This window comes from Ammospiza caudacuta, chromosome 4 (assembly GCF_027887145.1).
Source record: "Ammospiza caudacuta isolate bAmmCau1 chromosome 4, bAmmCau1.pri, whole genome shotgun sequence".
Taxonomy (NCBI): domain Eukaryota; kingdom Metazoa; phylum Chordata; class Aves; order Passeriformes; family Passerellidae; genus Ammospiza; species Ammospiza caudacuta.
Genome location: NC_080596.1, coordinates 11130797 through 11153671, shown reverse-complemented (window position 1 = coordinate 11153671; position 22875 = coordinate 11130797). Strand labels below are relative to the sequence as shown.

Sequence of the window (22875 nt, the reverse complement as noted above, 5' to 3'; positions counted from 1 at the left end):
TAATTTGTGTTTCCCTTAGCTGGGTGTGAAGGCTGGCTTTCTGCTTGAGGTGATAACTGATGTGCAACTATCAAGTTAGCTACAGAAGATAAAACATGCAACAAAAATAAAAACAGTATCTTGACTTTCTTTTTTCAGCATTAGCAACATCATCAAATTTGTGTTTGTTCCACTCACGTTATGGTGTCAGAATCTCAGACATTAAATACCCTCAGTCACACATAGAAGGAGCATTCTAATCACATTCTGGTCCCTCCTTAGGATAGTGTCCATCAGGGCAGGAAGGGATCGTTCAGAGATGAACACTGGATGCCACTGGAGATGAAACTCAAAAGTGAATATAACATGGTCCAGTAGTAGCCATGCAGGTTGGTCATGTAGTCCAACATCTGCACAAAGCAGGTCCAGTTACATCAGGTTGCTCAGGAACCTTCCCAGCCAAGTTTTGAATGTCTCTGAAGCCATCAGCTGTGCACTGATGTGCCAGTTCATGTAGCAGAGCCATGCTGAGTGCTGGATGCTTCTGTGGCATGGTAGGTGTGTTTTGTACATTCCAGGCTCACAGAAAACCCTATGCAGGCCAACTCACAGACTGCCTTTGTGCTCTCTGCCAGTGTTGTTCATCCAAGGGAAGGCAGCAGAGGTAAATGCCCATTTTGCAATTGACTCCCAGAAATGAGGAAAGGGATGACTTTCTGTATTGATCTGAGTTTGAGTAGGGATTATTCAAATTCCCCATGAATACCTCCTTTTGATCACTGATCAAGGCAGTATTGAGAGGCACTGTGACTCTCTGAAAACCCTGTACTTTTAAGTGGGAAATCTCTACATGACCTTAAAGTGCTCCTTTTATATTACAGTTGGAAGACTTCCCCCTCCAAACAGAGCTGAAATCTAATGGTACTTGTCCCAGTTCATGCAGTCTTCTGCTTTCTGTTGTTGTTACTCCCCTTAAAGGACATCTTGGCGCTTGCCTTTTCCATGCTTTCATGCAAGTCTCTAGGATCATGTATTGGCCATTTGCTAAGAGTTGGACTTGATGATCCTTGAGAGTCCCTTTCAACTCAAAGTATTCTGTGATCTGTGAATTACACTTACAGGTGATGGCAGTCCCAGAGGACTGATCTTAGTTTCTTAGTGTGTCAGCCTTGTTTTCTTGGCCTGAACCAGGGCAGTGGCTTATTTATCTCTGTTTTGGTAAGGAATCAGCCTCAGTCTTGTGTGCTTTTACTGCAGCTTGGACTCCTCTTTTCAAGTTACTGTTCTCCATGAAAGTACCTCAAATTCCACTTCTCCTGTGGTGCAAATGGGGCATGAATTATCCAGTTGCTTGGGCATTAATTATTGTCAAATGTTTTGTGTTCAATCATCCTGGTCATTATTTACCCTGTGCTGTACCAGAGGAGGAGCCACCTCTGTTCTCTTGAGCTGACACTTTGCATGCTGCTGGGCTCCAGCATTGTGTTTACCACCTTCCAGTTTTTGAATGTGCTCGCAGAGTTTGAGAGTTGCAGACAGGCTGAGCTCCTGGGCTCTCAACAACACATCCAACTTGCCAAGTCAAGGCAGACAAGAGCCATCCTCTGCTGTGTAACCAAACAATATATTAAATCATACAAAAGTGATGTGATCTGAAATCTTAGTTCTGTATGTCAGTCTTGTATGAAAGTCTTAATGATTTCTTAATGATTGTCTGGTTTTTAGATTTTTGAATAACTTTTTCTCCCCTTACTTCCCCATGGATGTTGTCAAACAAGAAGATGCATCTAATGCTGCAGCAGTGGAACTTAATTCTAAATAAAAGGCCTTTACTCTTTTACTCCTTCTGGTTCAGGTCTCTGATAGGTGTTTCAACAAGAACAAAATTATTAGATACTAATGTAGCTGGTACCTTTCCAAATGTGCAGGTTGTGAGTTATTTTTGTTTGCCTTTTTTTTTGGGGGGGGGGGCGGGGGGTGGTTACTTTTAAGTACATGAAACCCGGAGATTTATTCCTGCTTGGCTACAAAGGTCAACTCATATAATTTGTAATTTCTTTATCTTTGAAACTTTTGCAGTTGTCATTTCCTTTTTCAATCAGAAAGCAGGTACCTTAAATTTCAATACTTAGAAGTTGATTTTGGAATAGGGTTGCTGGTGCACAGAAAGCCTTCTGTGTTGGCATTAAAAACTTGTATCCAGGGGCTGCTTGAAACCAAGACAGCAGACCCTTCAGTCAAGGGGAGATTGCTGCCCTTTAAAAGCAGCACAAACCCCCTCAGTTCTGTCAGGAGCTAAAGGCTGGTTTTTGTTGCTGTTTTCTTGTTGGGGTTTGCTTTTGTTTGTTTGTTGTTGGTTTTTTTAAGTAGTGTTGGGAGAGAACGGTTCTGTGAGCAGATTATTTGGTGAGCCCTGTTTCCATAAATAATTTTGTCTTGCTCAAGGCACTTGGCAGTTGCAGAGCTGACAAATGCCTGAAAGTCGTTAATAAACACAGGTGCTTGTAATTGCTAATGAATTTCATTTTTGCAGTGGGGAAGGACTGAATCAAAGTCACTAAAACACTTGCTCAAGTCATCTGTTGCCTAGGTATAAGTTAGTTCCTAGTCTAAAGGTGTGTTTATTTTGTTTGCAGTGGCATGCTCTCTCCCGTGAAGAACAAGCAAAATATTATGAACTAGCTCGTAAAGAAAGGCAGCTACACATGCAGCTTTACCCAGGCTGGTCTGCAAGAGACAACTATGTAAGTCACTCACTTGAAGGTTCTTTTTTAAAATTCACTTTCTTTTTGTAACTTCTAAAATTATTATTGTTTCTTATTTTCCTCTATAACTTGTGGAAAGTTCTGGATGAAGAGATGGTGAAGATACATATAGCATAAACCAAAACAAAAGTGAAAACAAAAATTTGTTTTCACTTCAAGCACCCAGAAAACTTGGTATTTTGTTGTTGAGATGCTTCTTACAAAATTCACAGTTTTTGAGGGGAAAAAATAGCATGGAAAGCTTTTTTTTCCTAAGACAATGGCCAGTACTGTCTGGAAGCTCATGTTGTACTGCACAGCTCTGAATTTTCCCTCATTTTCTATCTGATAAGTTATTATCCAGAAATCTTTCTTAGACCTGAGAAAAAAAGGGATGTTTTATTTTCAGGAGAACTGCAAGCCCAGGGGTCTCAAGGCAAACTAAACTTCAGATGAAATTAATTCAGAATGGTCCATATGGAAATCTTGTATAAGTAACCTTCATGATAGAGCCTACTGTTATAGGCTCTATACATATATATATATATATATGTGTATATATGTCTATAGGCTCATATACATATATATATATATGTATACGTTAAGAAGTTTTCTTACAATTATTCTTGTTTTATAATTAAATATCAAATAGGCTGTGCTGCATGGTTGCACTCTGGTGCCTACAGTGAGCTGTCAGTGTAGCCAAATGTGATGATATCAAACTCAGATGCTGCAGTCCTGAGAGACTGATCCTAACCTGAGCTCTGAGCTGCTTTCTGTCCCTCCATTAGATGTGACACCATCTACTGGGATAGGAAATGTACATGATATATTTGGCTCAATTTTCCTTCTGCATTAGGGGGACAGCAGTTTTTCTCTACTTCAGTGATGTCTTTGGACATTGAGGATTGAGGTACCTAAACACAGTGTTAACAGAAACTGTAGAAACTAGCAGAGAATGCATTGACACAGAAACTATGTGATTATCTCCGAAGGAAATGCCCTGGTCTTGCTGACATGCATGCCCAGTTTTGTAAGCACAGCCACAACTGAAAGCCCTAGCAGCTTCTTTCTGTCCTTTCTATACAGCCAATAAACAGTCCTGCCGCTACACAGGTAGGGGTTATTTCCAGTAGCCAGACCATATCAACAGAGCTGCCTTGAAATACAGCTGGGAACAAACAGGGTCTTAGGGAAGATTCCCTGGAAACAAGGGGGTTTAGCTTGTCTCAAATTGACTTGCTGGAAAATCACACCACTTTAGTCTTGTCAGCTCGTGCTTACTGGCCATCAGGCTTCAGCATGGTCCTGTGCTGTTTGACCATGTGGCTTTGAGAAGCTGTGCTCTGCCCCAGCCTGTGCCACACAGCACGAGCAGCAGACCTGCGCTTTCTGAAATGCCTTGACAGACATTTGCAGAGTGTGAGGTGGCACGTATGAGTTATCTCTTTGATGTGCTTCCAGCCTACATCCTGTGTGGAAGTATAGCTCTGACATACTCCAGTCCTGTATGTTACAATGAAGAACTCTGCTGGCTTCCTCCTGCTGCCCTCCCCTCTGCCTCTCAGGGAATGCACACGCTCTGCAGTGGTGGTCAGACAGTGATCATAGGAGAGCACACTGTGTCACTGAAACCTTTTCAGATATATGGTATCTTTTTTTTTTTCTCTTTGGTATTCCTAACTTAGGCAGTCAAAAAGTGAAATTTTAATTATTTATCAAAGGTATTACTGTAGTGTTTTGAGGGTTGGAAGTTACTTAGGGATGGTTCTTCTGTTTCACAAAACAGTACAAGTGAAAAAAGTGTACTGTTTGGTTTTAGTTCTTCTATTTTGGTTTGCCTGGTTTTAGGAATTTTGCCTGATTTTAGGAATTCAAAGAAAATGTTAAACATTGTTATTCAACAGTTGAAACTATCTTTTCCATATCTTTTTTATTACTGATACCCAAAGCAGTCATGCAAAATTGTGTGATAGACATGAGAAGCACAATGTTTCCACAATGTGAGGGTCTATGTGTGCTGCAGTTGTCAGAAACTATCTTACTTGGGAATGCTGACAACTAGTTTTCAGCCCAGCCTTCTATTTGTTCACTTGTGCTATCTCATAGGTAGATCTCAGATCAGCTTTCAGTTTATGTTTTAGCACCTGAAGTCAGCCTGACATATAGAGAGCAAAACAAATCTTCCTCCCAAGACTTTTCCATATTAACATCTGCAGCAATGCACTTTCCTCTCAAAAAAGCATTGCCTTGGTGCCTAAGTGATAAAGCATATTGCTGGGAGCTCCCCAGAGCCCTTGAAATGTGTTTTCCAACTTGTAGTCTTGGTCCTGACTTTGGAATCTTGCTCAGAAGGCATTGGCCAGCCCAGTTGCCAGCCTTGGGATAAATAAGGACAGGAGCTTGAGAGTCAGGCAGGCCCAGACTGTCAGAGCAGAGTGGAGGCTACTTAAGTTCATGTGCTGGAGCTTCACCACAGCCTGTATTTGGAGTCCTCCCTTGCTGTCCTATCAATCAGTGAGCACTGCAGGGGTTTGAGGTGGTTTCTCACATCACCTGCTGTCCATCCCAGTACTTTGCAGAGCCAGTGTGTGGAAAGATGTGTCCCAGCTCCTCAGCCCTTCCCCTCTGAGGCCACTGTGTGTATGGCATGCTCTGTGGTGGGACATGCAGCTGCCAGCCATGAGAGTGGGGGCCAGAGGATGGGCAGCAGGCTGCAGCCCTGCTCACAGCAACTGCATCAGCCTTTGCCAGAGCTCATCTGTTGCAGCCTGTCTGGAGGCTTCTTTAAAACATAAATGGATATGATTTTTTTCTTAAAACACACACAAAAAGCTTTCACTGATTATAGAGGGCAGTAAAGACAAGACATATGGAGGAATATCAGTGGTGGTTAGGGTGATGCAAGATGACTGAGGTTCGAAATTGTGGGTCTAAGCTGACCTTTTGTTTCAATTGACAGAGACTGTGTGAAGCAGGAGCTGTGGCCATTTCCATAGAAGGGGTGCAGGAGAAGGCTGAGTGTGTAGTTGGCAGGCTGTGGCCAGTGTGGTCTCTCAGAAAGACAGCTGCCAGGCATTTATTTGTGTTCTGCACTTCAGCCATGTTAAGGGTGCTCTTCTGTACAGTCTCTGCTGTTTGGTTATTGCAGAGCGTGCTCTCCGGGCACAGCCACACCAGGCTTGGCTTTTGTTCAGGTGCCAGCATTATCAGAACAGCTTTTGTGGGCTGGTTTGCACCCTGGGGACAAGTGATGGTTGTCCTAGGTACTTTCAACACCCTGTCTGCTCCTACCATGTATGACAGCGTAAGTATCTGAATGTGTGAAGAGTTCTTGTAAGAGCCATAAATTATGGTATCAACATACGTGTCATCAGATTATTGAGCGTGAGAAGTCTTTTTGGTGCTTGCGGCTGCCAGTGGTAGTTGAAAAACTGTCAGAAATTGTAATTCCATGTGGATGTAAATATATGTATTGCTGATGTTCATATTTCTCCTTAGATGCTCAGAGCAAACTTTGTTACCATTGAACTCATTAAAATTGGGATAGAAAAGCTACCCTGAAAATAATTGGGCTTTTCCCTAACATTTTCAGTGTCCAGATGACTTTTGCTGTGAGGTAAGTGACAAAAAAGTTCTATGAATGTAATGGCACGATAAAATTTCCTCTTTTTCAGGGGAAGAAAAAGAAGAGGAAGAGAGAAAAGTTACAGGAATCAGCATCAGGTAGGCCATGACCACCTCTTACTTGCCATTTACCTCAGGTATATTTTAGAAACCAGGGCTTGCACTATTTAATTTTTACGAGCTTTTGCCTAACACTTGCTTCTGATGGATGTTTTAAGATATTTCACTTGGAATGTAAGCTTGTGAACATGCACACAACCCATGCCTGCTTTCCCTTACACCTTTCTGAGCAGCAGTCCTGATGGCATCAACATTTTTGGCTGAACTTAAGCATTGCTGCAAACCCTGTCCTGTTTTACCTTTGCTTTTCTCCTCAATCCGTGTTGTATCATCTTTAGACTTAACTGTGGCTCAAATACTGTGTGGTATTTTTGGACACTGGAAGCTTTACACAGACCTTTTGTAGTAGCTGTATTTTATCTCACTGTATTTTACATTTCTTTGTACACTAACAGCTGCCTAGTAGGTTGGCTAAAAGCATCAGTGAGGTCTCCTCTTTGTCTTTAAAATATGTATTAAGAAACACCCTGTTTTCCCCAACAAAAAATGGCTGGTATAAGAACCATAAAAAAACCCCCAAACAACAAAACCAAAAATTACACACAAAAAAATTCCATGTAACACTGTAGCAAACAAACTTACTTGGAATGTGCAAAAACTCTGTAACAGAAATTTGTTAAAGGAAAACAATCTTCTACAGGTACAGGCCCCAGAATGACAGCTGCCTACATCTGAAGCATGGTAAGAACATCTCTAAAGCTTTCCTGCTGATAAAACTGAATTGTAAAATATGGCTTCTTATAAATTTTATGCAATAATATGGATTTAGCAAAAATTGCAGAACTACCATATCCCAAAGCTAATGTTACTTTGATTACTGATGGTTTTTATACCGGCTATCTATTAGGTGTTCACCATTTCACTGCTTAACCATAACATTTTCAAATTGATCACACCTCACTGACTCAATGCAAGTCTGCCTGTGAACCAGGGATGGGTTTATTAAGTGGTGCAAGCCCTCCCAGACTGTCACAGCTCATATAAGAGCAGGGTAGACACTGGCTTTGAAGCACATTTTATGTCCTGACATCAACAAGATTCTGGCTGGCTGGGTACACCTTTTAAAAACAATTTATTCACCTGTATACTAACAAAACACCTGCTAAGAAAATGGGACTGTATTTCAGTTGTTTCAAGAAATTTTCCCACAGCTGTAACAGTGGCATTTCATTTGTGGTGCAGGTTGGGGTTTTTTGTGGTCGTTGTATTTCCAGCATGTGTTTTCATTCTTTATATCATATTACCTGCACTAAGGGTGGAATGCCTAGTGATTACACATGTGCAATAACACCATCTAGTCAGCTTGTGAGTGCACACAGTACCACAGTGAGATTCTAATTTCTCAGTGTCTGTGTTGGAAGGCTTGTCCTTCTCTTCCTCTCAGCATGATGTGTTTTCTAGTAGGAATGGCATTAATTTGAAGTAATAGTAGCTTCTAAGCTACTAACCTATATTGCACCTGGGAGATCCCCAGGAATTTCAGGAATCATGCAAAAAAACCAACAAAACCCGACTTTTCCAAATCACCTACGTGCTGTATGAGAAATGGGCTCTGTCCTCTTCCTCTGCCTTGTTTGGCCACGGGTTCCCTGTGGTGCTCCAGAGCAGTCAGCAAAGCAGGCTCCTGTTGGCCTTCTGCTCTGCTCTGACTTTCTAGGCCTGAGAAAGCCAACTTCACTTTGCTGTGTGCAGTGTGTCAGTCAGCAGTCAGCATGATTCAAGCCTCTTCTGAAGTTATGCCATTATGTTGGTTAGTCTAAACTTAAGACTTCGGTGGTTTGTTTGTTGGGTTTTTTTAAGCTGAAGTGAAAAGACAAAATGTGTGCTCTTTTTTTCTTCCTAATAAGCAGAAGTTTTTCAGGCAAGGCAGCCTTACCCTTTGCAATGTGCCTGAGTCATGCTGCTTTGAGATCATGTGGATTGCAGTGTTGGGGTTCTGTAGCCTATACAACAAATGTAGCTGTGAAATATTGTTACTTAGAGCATTATACCTACTGAAAAATAAAGTGCTTTAACCTTGAGTTTTGTAATTGATATTTCAGCTTAGTTGCCCACATCCATGACTCTTGTGAACATTTTTCACTTTGATCTTAACACAGTACCAGTAGGCAAAATACCCATAATTTTATCTGAACTCATGCAGAGTATTTGATTGGGATTGGAATACAACCAAGGTTCAAGTGACAGAGTAAAAACAGGAAATATTTGGTTTCTTGGATGCCTTACAGTCTTGCCTATGCTGACCTACTTTTGTTGGAGTTTCTCTGCATTTTCTGTATTACAGGTTGAATGTTCTGAATGTGGAGGTTTTTTCTCTCCCTTTGACCTTTACATTGCTGCCTTCCTGAGTCCTCTTTGACTTTGTAACAGTGTCAAAACTGTTGACAATATCTGTCTCTCTGTCTTCAGGCAATTTGTAACACAGACTCTGAGAACAGTAGTATGTTCTTCAGGGAAGAGGAAGTGTGCTGTTGACTCCATATATGCATGTGAAGGCAGCCTCTCTAAGTGTTTCATGCTGAGTGAATGATCTGCACTGGAGATGTGCAGATGTGCTCTTGCTGGAAGTAGATGCACAGAATGATTTAGGGAACCTGAATCAACCAGACTTCAAAGTAAACTTCTGAAGGTTAAGGCTCTTGCCCTCTGCAAGCCTAATCCAAAGAATGTTTTGCCCACAAGCATAATATCTTACCAGGCCCACAGCAGAGCTGTTGCAGTCTTTACTGGATGGAGATAATAAGTTTGGGAATAGCTTTCTTACTCGTATGGATGGTGTAAGGAAGAGGGAGAAGGAGGGTGGGAGGTCTGGGAAGGAGACAAGCGTTCTGTTATCTGAGAAGAATCAGAAATGAGTAGGTGGCAAGACCAAAGAAAGAATCTCAAGATCAGCACAAAGGAGATCAGCCAGGGCTGTAATTACAGTGATGTAAGTGAGAAGGATGAAATGGTGGGAGGGTTGTGTGGTGGGATGTTCAGAGGAAAGTAACGGAAGAGACATGCAAACAGACGTGATTTAAGATACTGTGAAAGTTTTGGGTGTGGGGTTTTTGTTGGGGTTTTTTTTTGTCCATGAACATTCAGCAAGTAACTGATTTTTAAGGTGGACCTCTAATCTTGCTTTATGACTTGAGCATGATTAGAGTGGTAAAGTCAAGGTGGTAGCATTAAGTTGCCCCCTTTCCAAGAGTTGTACACACTGGGAGGCATCTTATGGCTTCACTGCTTAGGATTGAACTAAGTTCTGTGAACTCCAACCTACTGAATGGCCAGTTTGTAAAACACTTCAGAATGCACTAGAAATACTGTGACACTCTGCACCAGTCTTTGCTATATTATCCTGGGTTACTCTAAAGTGTGTCCTTCAAGAGTTGTGGAACTGTCCCAGGAAGGATTTTGTTTGCAGTTGATGTGGCCCAACAAACTGTTTGAAATAACTTTGATTTATTGAAGAAATAAGTGTTATTTATTCTCTTCTTTTGAAATCAACCAAGAGTGGAATTAAACCTGATAATGCTAAAAAATAAATTGAGGTGAGGCCAGGGAGGGGAGGGGAAATGAGGAAAGCTAAGATAAAGGACAATATAGAGATCACCTGTTGAGCACCTTTCTGAAAGGTGAGTGGTGTTTTTTTTTTTACTTTAAGCACAGCTTTCTAGGGGATTTGTAAATAGAACCAATTCTGTGTTGGAAGTGGAGATTTCTAGTTTCCTATCCAGTCTGACTTTTAGAAGAAAAAACCCAGTGATTTTTAGCATCTCGTGAGTATTTTGAAATCAGCAAGGAAATAGAAGGGTACTAAGAAAAATTCCTCATTGTTCTGCAGCATGGAAATACTTAACTTCTTATGACTTGCTCTGTACAGAACTCTAAAAGGCTCATCATTCAACATATGGCAGGATGCAATTGGGAAACTACATAATTTAACATTGTGTTTTGGCATATCTTCAAGGGCTAAAAAGAGTGATAGAGAAGCTTAATAGACATCTGAAAACCTGTGAGAAGTTTATTTGTGGCTTGCAAAATTCCATGACAATTAGCATCTACATTAGCAAAGCTTTCAAAACCAAGAAAACTTGACTAATACTGATTTGCAATCAGAAGTACTTAAAAGGATCAGATTAAGACCATTTAACTTTGAAGAATGAATTATCTTAACATTTCAAACTTCCTATGTGGAAATTTGAGCCAAATTTCAGCACAGAAGTGATTCTTGAGCAGTAGTTTATGACTGGATTATGTTTTCCCTATTACGTAAAAATAAACTGGAGTGAGGCTGTGAAAGCAGACTATAAAGTGGACCAGTCCACAGCCAGAATATTGTGGAAAAGAAGTGTCTGATGACTGTGGTTGTGGTTGACCATGGGTTTCTGGCCAGCATCTGAGAAAGGAGATGCAAAGAGGATGTGGTACCTTCCTTTCTGAGGCATGTTTGCAAACCTGGGTTGTCCGGTGCTCTTGAAATTGCTGCTGGAGTAGTTAAAATTGAAACAAATGCTCCACCCCTTCCCATAGCTCTTGACTGCTCAGAAGCTTTAAAGAGAGCTTGGAGAACTTGCACAGAAGTTAGTCTCTGTGAGAATGTGTGTGGTGATGGTGGTGCAGAGATTTGTCCTGATTTGCTTTAAAAATTGCTTCCTATGTGACCCATATTTCCCTATTCCCCAGTTGTCTATGAATAGTGACCTTCAGCACAGGCAAGAGGGACAGAATGAGCAGAAAAAAAATTTCTGCATCAAAATATTTGTATTATTTCAGATAGGTATAAAATTTCCATAGAAAATGAGTATAGCCCTCAGACAGATCCTGGCTAGGATTAAAAGGGACCTTAAAGATCATCTAGTTCCAATGCCTCCTGACCATGGCCAGGTACACCTTCCACTAGACCAGGTTATTCAAAGCCTCATCAAATCTGGCCTTGAACACTTCCAGAGATGGGGCAACTTCCGTGGGCCTCACCACCCTCACATTAAAGAATTTTCTTCCTAATATCCAATCTAAACCTATCCTCTGTCAGTTTAAAGCCACTCTCCCTTATCCTATCACTACATGGCACTGAAAGAAGTCCCTCTCCAGCTTTTCTGTAGGCCCCCTTTAGGAACTGGAAGACTGTTGTAAGGTTTCACTGGAACTTTCTCCAGGCTGAAGAAGCCCAACTCTCTTAGCCTGTCTGCAGAGGAGAGCTGCTCCAGCCCTCTGAGCATCTTTGTGCCCTTCTTTGGGATCAGTCCAACGAGTCCATGTGCTTTTACTGTTGGGGACCCCAGAGCTGGATGTAGCACTGCAGGTGGGGTCTCAGCAGAGCAGAGGGGCAGAATCCCCTTCCTTGCCCTGATGGCCAAGGTGCTCTGGATACAGCCCAGGATACAACTGAGTTTCTGGGCTGTGAGTGCACATGGCTGGGTTTCTTCCACCAACACCTCCACCTGCTCTCAGTCCATCCTCCACCCAGCCTGTATTTGTGCTTGGGATTGCTCTGACCCAGTTGCTGGACCTGGCACTTGTCAAACCTTATGAGGTTTGCACAGCTCACCTCTCAAGCCTGCCCATGTCCCTCTGGACGGCATTCTGTCCCTTCTGTGAGTTCCTCCAGCAACTTAATTCTGATCTGACATTGATCTTGCTGGGGTGAAAGACAGAAGCCCTCCTCTCTTTCAGACTGTCTGACATCAAGGAAAAGGTCAGAAGAGCAAACCTGAAGAGAAGCCATGGCTTTGCTCTTCTGACCATGCAGGTGGCAGGTACAGAGGGGCACTGACACCTGCTGGGAGTGGTCATCAGAGCAGACCCAGGTCCCTGCTTCCCATTATCATCCTGGTGGAGGGCCCTTGTGAAGGGAAGGAAGGAAGAGCTATTTTCAGTGCAATCACGCTGTGGGAGGCATAAGTGAGGGTAGTAGCAAAGCATAGGTTTTACAAATTAAAGAACACAGAACACTTTCGACTAGATAATGAGCATAGATATGGGATTAGAGAAATAAGAAAAAATGTTAAGGATTTTTGCAAAATAAGCACAGTGCAGTCAGTTATGAAGCTTTTCATACTTTAAATTGACACTGACAAATGGAAAAAATAGGTAATTCAGGAGGTCGATGTATATGTTTGTTTTGTTGGAGATACTCAAGTTGCAGAACCTACTGTGAAATTAGAGATGCTGAATGAAGTTTGAACTTAACCACTTTTACAAGTGATTAAAAAACCCCTTATTGTTTCACTTCTGAGGTGTTAGAAGTAGGTGGCTTGGGCTAGAATGAAGGAGAGCAGTGGGACAACTATTGTTCTAACTCTTCCTGTGGGATAGGGTGGGGACAGGGAGTTGACTGCTAGTGCACCATTCTTCTCTGGATAACAACGGTATATTTTGGTGGATTTAGTAAACTGACCACCAGACTGAGAAGTCTAAGGTCATGAGAAAAACTCTGTAGAAACAAACTGTTTCATAAATAAGATGTAAGGTTTTGAAATGTTGTTTCATTTCCAATTGGAAGCAAACTATAGAATTTTAGTGGTTTTCTCAGGTCTGCATTGCAGTTTCACTTTTTTTAGTGTATTTACATGAAAAATTTCAAAATGAGTTTTTGATACTGTGTTCCTGATGAGCTAGAAAGCAAGTTTTTATGGCACTGTCAAAGTCTTTCCCCTTTGTTTCTAGAGACTAAGCTTGGGTGAAATCTGTCTTGTAATTTCAACAGAATTGTATTCAAATGCAGTTCTATCAAAGCTTAGCAAACCCTAGCATACCCTAACACTGAGTTTTGCTTCCATTTGCCTCTGATTTTAGAGATTATGATTAAAGAGTTCTTCTGATATACGTGAATGCAAGCCTAACCATCCTGAAGACAAAACTAACTAAAAGAACAGAACAAAACCAAAGAGTATTAACCATGATATTGCAAAAGTCACTGCTAACAGATCAAACCTTCTCATACCAGTCAGTTCCTTAATCCCCTACTTTATGAATTTTTTATGCAAGTCATCTTTTAAATCTCTGACCCTTTACCTGCGTGTTAAGATTGCACCATGCAGACAGTTTTGAAAGCTTGCAGATTGGAAAGCTGTACAAGGAAGGAAGCTCATAGCATGGCCAGCTGAAGCACCATTATCTGGCCAGTTAAAACATGAGCCTGGTGAGTCAGTGAGATGTTATGGGCTTTAGTGAGAGCTTTCAGAAAAGAGCTTTCAGCTCCTCCTTCCAAGGGTAGGAGCAAATGTTGGAAGCATTTGTGCAGTGAAGGTATCACTGGTACTGGGGTGTAATGTGTGAGAAGGGTTAGAGGCAACTAAGGAAAATGGTACCAGCAACCATCTCTGAATTGCTGTTCTTGCCACAGGCATCAGTACAGTGGGATCAGGCCTTAAAGAGAGTTAAGTAGGCTTAAGTGAGCAGAGAGACATAATTTCTGGAGTTGCTTCCTCCTTGCGAAAGTCACAGGATATGTGTTCCCTCATTAATATTAAGTTGTATCAGAGTTAAACTCAGGAGTTATGAGAGCCTTGTATCTATCCTTCATCTCAGGGATACCTGAAATTACACGTGGTAAAATATTATTGCCAAAATAACTACACAGAATTGGTTTCTATGGTGTAAAGGCAAATGCACACACTAGGTGGGACTACATTTTGGTGAACAGTTGGTTTTCTTCACATATGTGGGTCTTTTGAGGTACCCAGACTTCCTGTTGTGTGTTTTGGACCAGAAGAGATTTTATGATGAGATGAGTTAATTGCATCCAAGTGAAGTTGGTATGTTTGAATTCTGTAGTGGTTTCTGTGTACTGCTGTCTTATGCTTTTAGTGTTGCTCTGTGGGTGCCTGTGCGTAGAAGAGTTGATGGAAGCTCAAGAAGTTATTCAGGTTACATCTGACTTGCCTTTGGTTTCATGAAAGCAACTACTTAAATTATTCCATATATCAGAAGATTTAACTGTTGAGATTGTCTTTCCAAGTACTGTAAATTCTAACCTATGTTTAATTGTGGCAGACAAAAGAGATCTAAAGAGGAAACTGTACCCGTGTTATTTCTTTCTTCTGAAAGAATCTTCACTTATTGCTTTACCAATACCTCATGTTCTTTGTTACAGCAGGTGAAAACTGAAGTAGCAATTTCAGTGCTCCTAGCTCTCAGTCTAGAAAACAAATAATTTTAAAAATAGTCTCCTGAATATTTATTATATGCCATAAATATACAGAAAGGAGACAAGCCTGTTTCTTCCTCCCTCTTCCTTGCCTTTAGGATACTGTTCCTCTTTAAGAAGCTGCTAGAGACAGCTGTCTAGAGGCAATCTGGTTTTTATTATAAACATGGTGCCTCTCTCCCCTCCCACACCCAACAGGAAAAGCATGTCTTGGGTCTTCCAGTAAGATAATTTAAAAGATTCTAGCTAAGTGATAAAGCTGGTAGTTTTGTGCTGCCTACACTGCGGGCCTTTGATAAGAGCCACACCTGCTTGGCACCATTGCCGTCAGCTGCACAAAACGGGAACCCTAAAATACCTGGGCGTTTTCTGTGTTGAAACTAATCCGCTCTGGAAGAGGCCTCTGGCTTGGGAAGGTGGGGGAGGAATATTCCTGCTGCTCACTTAATGCATCTAGCTGAGGTCAAACTGTGAGGACAGAAGTTAGGACTCCAGGCTCCACCTGTAGTCAATGAGGAGGTATTTTAGGGGCAGCTAATTCAGGGCATTTAAAACAACAGTGAATAATTTGCTGTTGGAGTTTCTGTTCAGTTAGCAGCAATGGACTGAGGTTAAAAGTAGCAAGGAGGATAGAGGGGTTAGACAGACCAAGAAGAACTTGATACTAACGTAGTCTCAACATGGCAGCATCTGTTACAGTTTTATGGTACAATTTTGTGTCATTTCTTTGGATACAAAGGCAGCTTAAAAAGTTTCCTCTGCTGCCTGCTGGTATCCAGCTCTGACAGAGAGGGCTTTTCCCTATCTCCTGTAGGTCTCTCCATCTATGTTTTGTAACAGCTTGTGGGACCCTGCAGCAAATTGGATTACTTAAATGACTGGGGTTTTGTTGGGAGGTGCTTTTTTTGTTTAGAAACAACAAGGGTTGTGGAGTGTTTGTTTGTGTTTGCCCTGAACATCTCAAGGATCTGGTTTGGGCTAAACCCACAAACCATGGCACAGCTGGGCAGGAAGAGGAGCAGACGGCAGCGCCGGCTTCTATCTGCTTGTGCCTGAAACTCTCTCCAACTCTGCTGTTAAAGAAAATACAGAGGGACTTCACAAACACCACAAACTGCCCTGATAAATAATGACCTGGTTTTGCATAGCTGGCTTTCTGGAGTATTGAATAAACCATGGCTGGCAGTAAGTCGAACATATCTGTTTTGGACTTACAAAGAAAATGACAGTTTCAGCTTTTGGGTCCCTGAATTTGCCATGTTGTTTGAAGTACTGTATTAAAAGACGGGTTTGGATACGAACTTTTTTCTTTAAAAAAAAATACATGAAACTGCCTGTTGTATGTAGTCTTGTCTCTCCTTAGAACTGTATCCAAACAATGTGATAGGAAAAGGTGTAGGGAAAAAAGTACTTCGTTTAAAATGTTTAATATCCCTTGCCCTCTGTGAAGGGTTAGGTATCTTTTTTACTCAGTACTTATTCCTGTATTGATCCGGACATTCCTGACTTTCTTCAATAACCTTTTCTGATTAGCATGACCTGGATGAAGCTGCATAATTCTCTCCCTTGTTCTAGAAAAGTTAAAAGATCAGAGGAGGAGAACAAAACTTTTACAGACCCAGCCTTCATCCATTTCATTCTGAAGCATGGGGAGGACTTCAGATCCCCTTGTGATCCCCTTAGCCACTGAGCCCAGGCTTGCTAGGAGAATTTAGTTTTACTGTAGCAATTCCTGAATTAGTTTTATCACTTCAATAGTAAGGGTTTTCTTTTTGCACTTCATTATTCTTGAATCTTATGTCTGTTTCTTACTCGAGGTGTTGTTTTCTTTTTCTTTTTCCCCTTTCCTCCTGCAGTCAGATGTACACTGCAAATGGCACAGACAGTGCCTCCTATTGTGGCTCAGGCTCAAGACTTCACATATGTAAAATGTGACTTGCAGCACTTTCTTTGAAGCCTAACCACAGCCAGGGAGCTGTAATTGCAGTCTTTGATTTGTGCCGACTTCGCTTGTGGATTGGGCTTTGCTAGGGCATGCCTCGCCTGGCGAGACTTCAGCTGCAGCCCCCCAGTGAAGCCTTAGATGTGGGAAGTCTTCAGTCTCCTTAGCACATGCCTGTGGTTTCTTGAAAAGAATCCTGATTTGACCTGTTTTATATCTGTAAGGCAACACCATCATCACTCATATTTTTTAGGTATTATTTGGTTTATCAGTAGTAGAAGCAATTTCCAGCATGTAGCCTTAATGTGCAGCCAGGGAAAGGCTGGGTTCTAGATGCTGTTTTCAGGATAGCTACTCTATAATTTGCTGTACTGCTTGGAAATAAAAATACGTGGGGCTTCCCTGTGCCTGTCCCCTTCCAGAATCACCGTGGTGTCTGCAGCCTCTCTGGAGGAGCTGGGCGTAGTTAGGAGCTATGGAAAGGAGGCAGGCGCTGCAGTGCTGCCTCTGGATTGAGAAAGAAGCAATGGCTGCTGTTGGAAAAAGCTGAGGGCCAGAGCAAGGCCACGGTCGCTATTTTAACCTCCTGACTTCAAAGACAGCTTGCTGGTAAGGGAAGGGGGGAAGAGGCAGGGAACCATCTCAACAGAAGAGCATTTCATTTCCTTCAGTGAAGTAGACATTCCTGGCTGCTAATGGGGAGTTGCTCTGAATCACAGTGCTTGTATCAGACTGCTGTGAACTACTGGCCTGGCGCCTCAAGGCCATTCCTCAACAGGAAGCTGAATGTTTTCATGTAAGACTGAGAGGAAAACCTTCCCAGGAAGAGCAACCTGGACCAAACCTTTGAAAATCTGGGATGAAAAGGCACAAAATAAATATAAAGCTGCAGGGTGCTCTCCCCAGTGTTGCTCTGCTGTTTGCTTGGCCTCTCTTTCGTGCTCCTTGAAAAGGTAGAGCCCTTCGTAGCTCTTTGATCCGCACGTGTTACGGAGCACTGTGCTACTTTATAAAAAAGTAAAAAAAAGGCAGGAAGCTCAGGAGGCTTTTTTTAGTTGGGACATGGGCTGGTTTTATGAGGAAATAGGAATTGAATTAGTCAATACAGACCACCTCTGTTAAAACTGCTGGTTTGCCAGTGGACTTTTAGCTGTTCAAGAGGCCTCAGTGGCTTTAAATGTCCTTTTGTGGCTACCAGCAGCAGTTGTGAGCTATTTCTTATGTATCAGGGATGGCACTACGTAGGCAACAAGGGAGTCTGCATTAAATCTAAGCTATACAGAGCAGTTTGCTATCAATACATGCTGGTCTTTTCTACTTTAGTCTGCAGCTAAAGTTAAGTGTCCTCAACTTTCCTTTCTGCTGTAACAATAGCCACATGGGTGACCTCTGATAAGGAGTCAACTTGTTTAATAAGATTTTGGGACCTCAGCTTATGCTGATTAAATTCAAAGGGTACAAAATCAGTTTTAGAGGCTTTCTAGCCTGGACTACATGAGGAAGTGTAGCTCCTTACTCAGGAGCTGCCACACTCCTCAGCCACTATGAGTGAAACACTTTGTGTGGCAATGGTTTACAGGGAAACTGCAGCAGATGGGAGGTGGGTGCTTAGTTATAAATGGCCCTGGTTAAATACTGCTGAAATGTAATGTAAATTTTGCTGATTAACTCAGCTTGTAGCTCTTGCAGGCTTAAGCAGTCTATCTATCATGATTAGTCTAAAAGAAGTTTAACTTGTGGTTTAAACCATTTCTTCATAATGGTTGCCTTGTCTGACTCAAGGTGCTGGCAGTGTATCTTTATGTGACTAAGCATTTTGTCTTTCTTCTGGTGAAAATTCGTTCACCTTCTCCACTGAACTGCATTCTTGTGCTAATTTTGATCACTCTCAAAAGCTTTGCTCACCAAACCTTCTATTTGTTAGGCAATTGAGTAGTACATGGAGACCTAGAGGTTAATGTTGATTTTTCTGAAATACCAATAATCCCCAAACAGTTACTGGAGAGCATGTGTCCATGTGTGGAATAATGTCTGACTTGTTAGAAAGATTTTGGGTGGAGACCCTCTTATAACTCACTTGTCTGGATCAGAATGGCAAGGGTGACGGTTGAGTTGGCAATTTCATAAATCAGCTGATGTAACCTAGACTGTGCTCCTCTGGATCAGCAATTCCTATTAGGCCTGTACTGTGGGCCATTTCACATGCTCTAAGAATATAAATCCTTCCAAGATATAGTGAACTTTACTGCTAGAGAGGAGGCCCATGGATCTTACACAGCTGGAAGATGTTCCCTACTCCACTAAAGAGCAGAATAAATCCTCCCCAGTCATGAGGATGGATGGTAGAATCAGTGTTCACACAAGCCTCATCCACCACATTCCTCTACCAAACTGCTTGCAGAAGACAGCATTTTTTCATGTCTGCAGGGAGTAGAGCCTGAGGCTCTGAAATAGAGGTTTAATTGACCTCAACCACTGCACTGCAGTACTAAAGCCTGAGGATGTCTAATTTTGTAATGGTATCTGGGTCAAATGTTGTAGATAAATGAAATCCACTACTAAAGGGAAGAAATTCTGTAATATGTTAAAACCCCACCTTTCTAGTTGGTATCTCTTTACAATGCAAAGTACTTTCCATAAATATAGTTGCAAACTTCAAGCAAAAGCAATTAGTAATAAATTCTGCATTTAACTTTGACATTGTAATGCACATTCCACTAATAGAGCTGTAAGAGTTACAGTGACCCATCACCAGCTTGTTTGAAGAATTTTTTTTTAAAGGCTCCAGATAGTCTTTATCACACACTCTCTCTCTCTTTCTTCCCCTTTGCTGTAGGTGGGAAAAGAAATGCTTTCTCAACTTGCAAAGCAAAGGCGGCGACACCAGGACCCCTTCTGGAGATGGAAGCTTGTTAAACCCTAGGTGTGTCCTTCATCCACACAGACCACCCCAAGGAGTCTGTCTAGGATGTCATCCACTCTGATGTCACTGCTAGAGACACTGAATCATAAAGACAATCACTGCCAAAATCCTTCACTATCATGAGGTCCAGCCCTGATATAAATAGAGCAAATGAGCTCCTGGGTCAGCAGAGCAGCTTTTGTCTTCACCTCTGCCTTGCACTCTTAAGCCCCCATCTCATCTGTGTCCATATTGAGTCAGCAAACACAGTAGCATGGCTGTCTGTGCCTGCTTCAGCCAGCAGAATTCCGTAGACCACAGCTGCCCCACACAGCACATCAAGGGATGGAATTTGCCTGGACCAGGATGACGCGCTCAACCTTTTTATTTAATGGTGCGACAGGATCAATTTTGGTTTTAGCTTTTTTTAAGAAACTTGAATGCTTTTATATTTTAACTTTTAGTTTGTAATTTCTTTGGTGTATATTTTACTAGGTATGAGCTTAAACAAGTGTCAAAAATCTGAAATACTTTTTAAATAAAAGGAGGTTTTCTTTTTTTTTTTTTTTTCTTCCAGAGGAAAAATCTGTATGGAAAAAAGGTGGCTGTTTTGTTAAACTATTTGTAACAAATAGTGGCCTCTCAGTCTATATAATACAGTGTCCTATAGAACTAAATAAATGTAACAACAGTCAGCTGGTCAGTAGACATGTTAGTCTTGCATCATCTATTCTGTAAACATAAGCAATACATTCAGAAAATCTGACTGCAGTGAGTTCTCCTTCTCACCCATTCCCCTTCTCCTTGTAAAAAGCCCAGCACTTGAATTATTACTTCAATTGTTCTGTATTTGTATCTGTTTTTGTTAGCCTGTTAGTGGGATTTTATGCCAGTTGTTGAAATGAGCATTGATGTACCCATTTTTTAAAATAGTAAGGCACAGCCTTTGCCAAAAATACTGTCAACCAATTTTTTTTTTGTCATTCCAGTTTGAGTTAATGTGCTGAGCATTTGTTTTTTAATAAAAGCTTTTTAATAAAATGGAATTTAACTGTCTTTAAAATTGGATTAAAAAAAAACAACCAAAAATGGGTTTTGGTAGAAGCAAGCTCAGGAAGGCACAGTCACTTGTAAGGCTGAAGACTTTTGGTTCAGTCTTCTGTTGTAGGAAATACAGTGTGTCTGGCTGTTTGCTCACCTGAAGTGATTTTGGAAAATGACTTTTTCTTTGAAAAGTGAGAAGTCTCAGATCCATAGCAAGAATAAGGAATGGGGATGGTCCCTTGTGCTGCTCAGTTAGCTTTGGCCTAAGTGGAAGTATTAAGGATCCCTCCATCATCATTTTCCTAGCAAAATCTTAGGGAAGGGCAGTGGTTTTAAGCTGATGATTACAAATAAGGATTTGCTTCTTTCTGGATGCGCTCCATGCCCACACAAGAGGTAGAGGCCTGCAGTTAAATTTGTTGTAGCTGTATAAATAATTCCTCAGTCAGGGACTGAAGCTGGCTGCACAATCAGCTGTTCAAGGCCTGGTTTCATGGTCTGAGATCCAGAGTCAGCATGGCCTGCCTACTGCCAGTGGTGCCTGGGAGATGTTCCTGCCATAGCAAGCAGCACAGCTGCCTCACCTCTACTAAGGGATGTAAAAAAAACAGACACTGGAGCCACAGGTGGAACTACTCCACCTGTTTTTGAGTGGGAAAGAAATATTATGAACTGTACGTTGAATCAGCATTCTTTATATTCCAGTTCCCAAATCTTGTTTGGCATGAGACTGGACTGAGTCAAGCTTAAGCTACAAGAAATGACATAGGTCAGTTACTGCCTAAGGAAGCTTTAGAATTGAATTGTTTATAAATGACCCTTTAACTCAGTTGCATAAGAAATTTCATAATTAAAAATGTTATAAAACAACTTCCTCTTCAACCAGTGTGCACTGCACACATGCCCAGTTTTAAGGCCGTAACTAGCATATTAGTTCTTGCAATATTTATTTCTAGCAACTGGTGATTATCTTAAAAAAAAAAAAAAAAAAAAAAAAAAAAGAAAAACAAGTGACCAGGCTCTCAGATGGCAGGAGAAAATATCTCATGAGAGAATAGCAACTGTATACTGGAGTTTTGCAAGACTTGGCTATGTTTCCATTCAATTATCCCAGCCTTTGCTGGAAACCTGTCTGGCTTTTGGTTTGGGGTTTGGTTTTGTTTTTTAAAGGGGAAAAAGGCAAGTACTTAGTGGTGTAATTGTTCTAAATCAAAGATTACTGCAGTGAGATCTGCAAATTACATGTTCCAAAGACAACAGTTCTCTTTAGAACTTTATAAAACATGACTACTGTTTAGATTTTGTAATGGCTATTTAAAGAGCCATTTATCCATTTTGAAAAAAATTGTTCCAAATGGAAGTGTCAGCTTCATGTGGCACATTGTCCCCAGTACACTGTTGTGAACAGTTGCCTGCCTTAAGGACAAAAGGTCTTTCAGCTCTAATAGTGAAGAAAAATAATTTGGGAGCTAAAAATAATACCTCTGCTGTTAACATACAGTGAACAAGCACCATGTGTTGAGCTCATTCATAGATCAAAGACCTTTCACACACAGCAGCTATGGGAAATGTTAACTTATACGCAAGGCTTAGGATTCTGCCATGAGAGCACCTGAAACAGAGTAACCCTGCTATCCTGGAATACCCCTGTGACTTGGGTCTGTGTCCACTCCCTGCTAATTGGCATTTGTTCCTGTGGGACTTAGAGAGCCCTCATTGCACTGTGCCAGCTGTCAGTGGAGACACATGAGCTAGTAAAGATGGCCAAGGATGATGGTGCTACCCTGGCAGTAAGACTAGGTTTAAATCCTTGTGACATGGAACAAATTATTCCAGGTGAGAATCAAAACCAGCACCTAAATTCCTGTTGTGCAATTTAGGCAGACATCAGAATCTAACATTGTCTCTTTTGGGTGCCTGAGGAGATGATTATCATGTATTTCCCACAGAAAACATCTTCAAGGATTTAAATGTTCCTACCTAATGGCTAAGTTAATTATCCAGACACTTCTGTACAAGCACTCACAAACCACTCTCTGCCCCCACACTTGGTTCTGTGCATGCACTAAAAGCAGTTCTTGCATGGATCACAGCATGGGTAGTCTAAACACAGAGCCTAGGAAACACACAGCCTTCCCGCTTCCCTCACCAAAACCAGCAGATACAGAAGAGGGGAGTTGAGCCAGGATTATTTCCAGCTAACCAGGCCAACCTCACAGGATGGTCTGGCTCCTCAGGCTTCTGCATCGCCTGGACCAGAGCCATTTTCCCTGTGTTACATAAAAGAACAATGCTTCAGCTAACTTTGGCTTCTTATGCAGCAAGTGATGACAGATTCACTAGTTGTGCTTATAGGGACTCACCAGCTCTACTGAATTATCTT

At 41.5% G+C, this 22875-nt stretch overlaps 1 protein-coding gene across 4 annotated transcripts in view; it reads left to right on the top strand.

Moving 5' to 3' along the window:
• The window catches only part of LEF1 (lymphoid enhancer binding factor 1), a 70073-nt gene extending 49597 nt beyond the window's left edge, over positions 1-20476 (top strand). For 2 of the 4 annotated variants that reach the window (XM_058802996.1, XM_058802994.1), the window contains 4 exons: positions 2616-2723; positions 6401-6449; positions 7111-7151; positions 19383-20476. In XM_058802996.1, coding sequence (XP_058658979.1) covers positions 2616-2723; positions 6401-6449; positions 7111-7145 — 192 coding nt within the window. In that variant the 3' untranslated portion in view covers positions 7146-7151; positions 19383-20476. The remainder of the gene's footprint in view (positions 1-2615; positions 2724-6400; positions 6450-7110; positions 7152-19382) is intronic. The other 2 variants (XM_058802995.1, XM_058802993.1) reach the window with 1 other exon arrangement.
• Positions 20477-22875: the final 2399 nt, after the last annotated feature.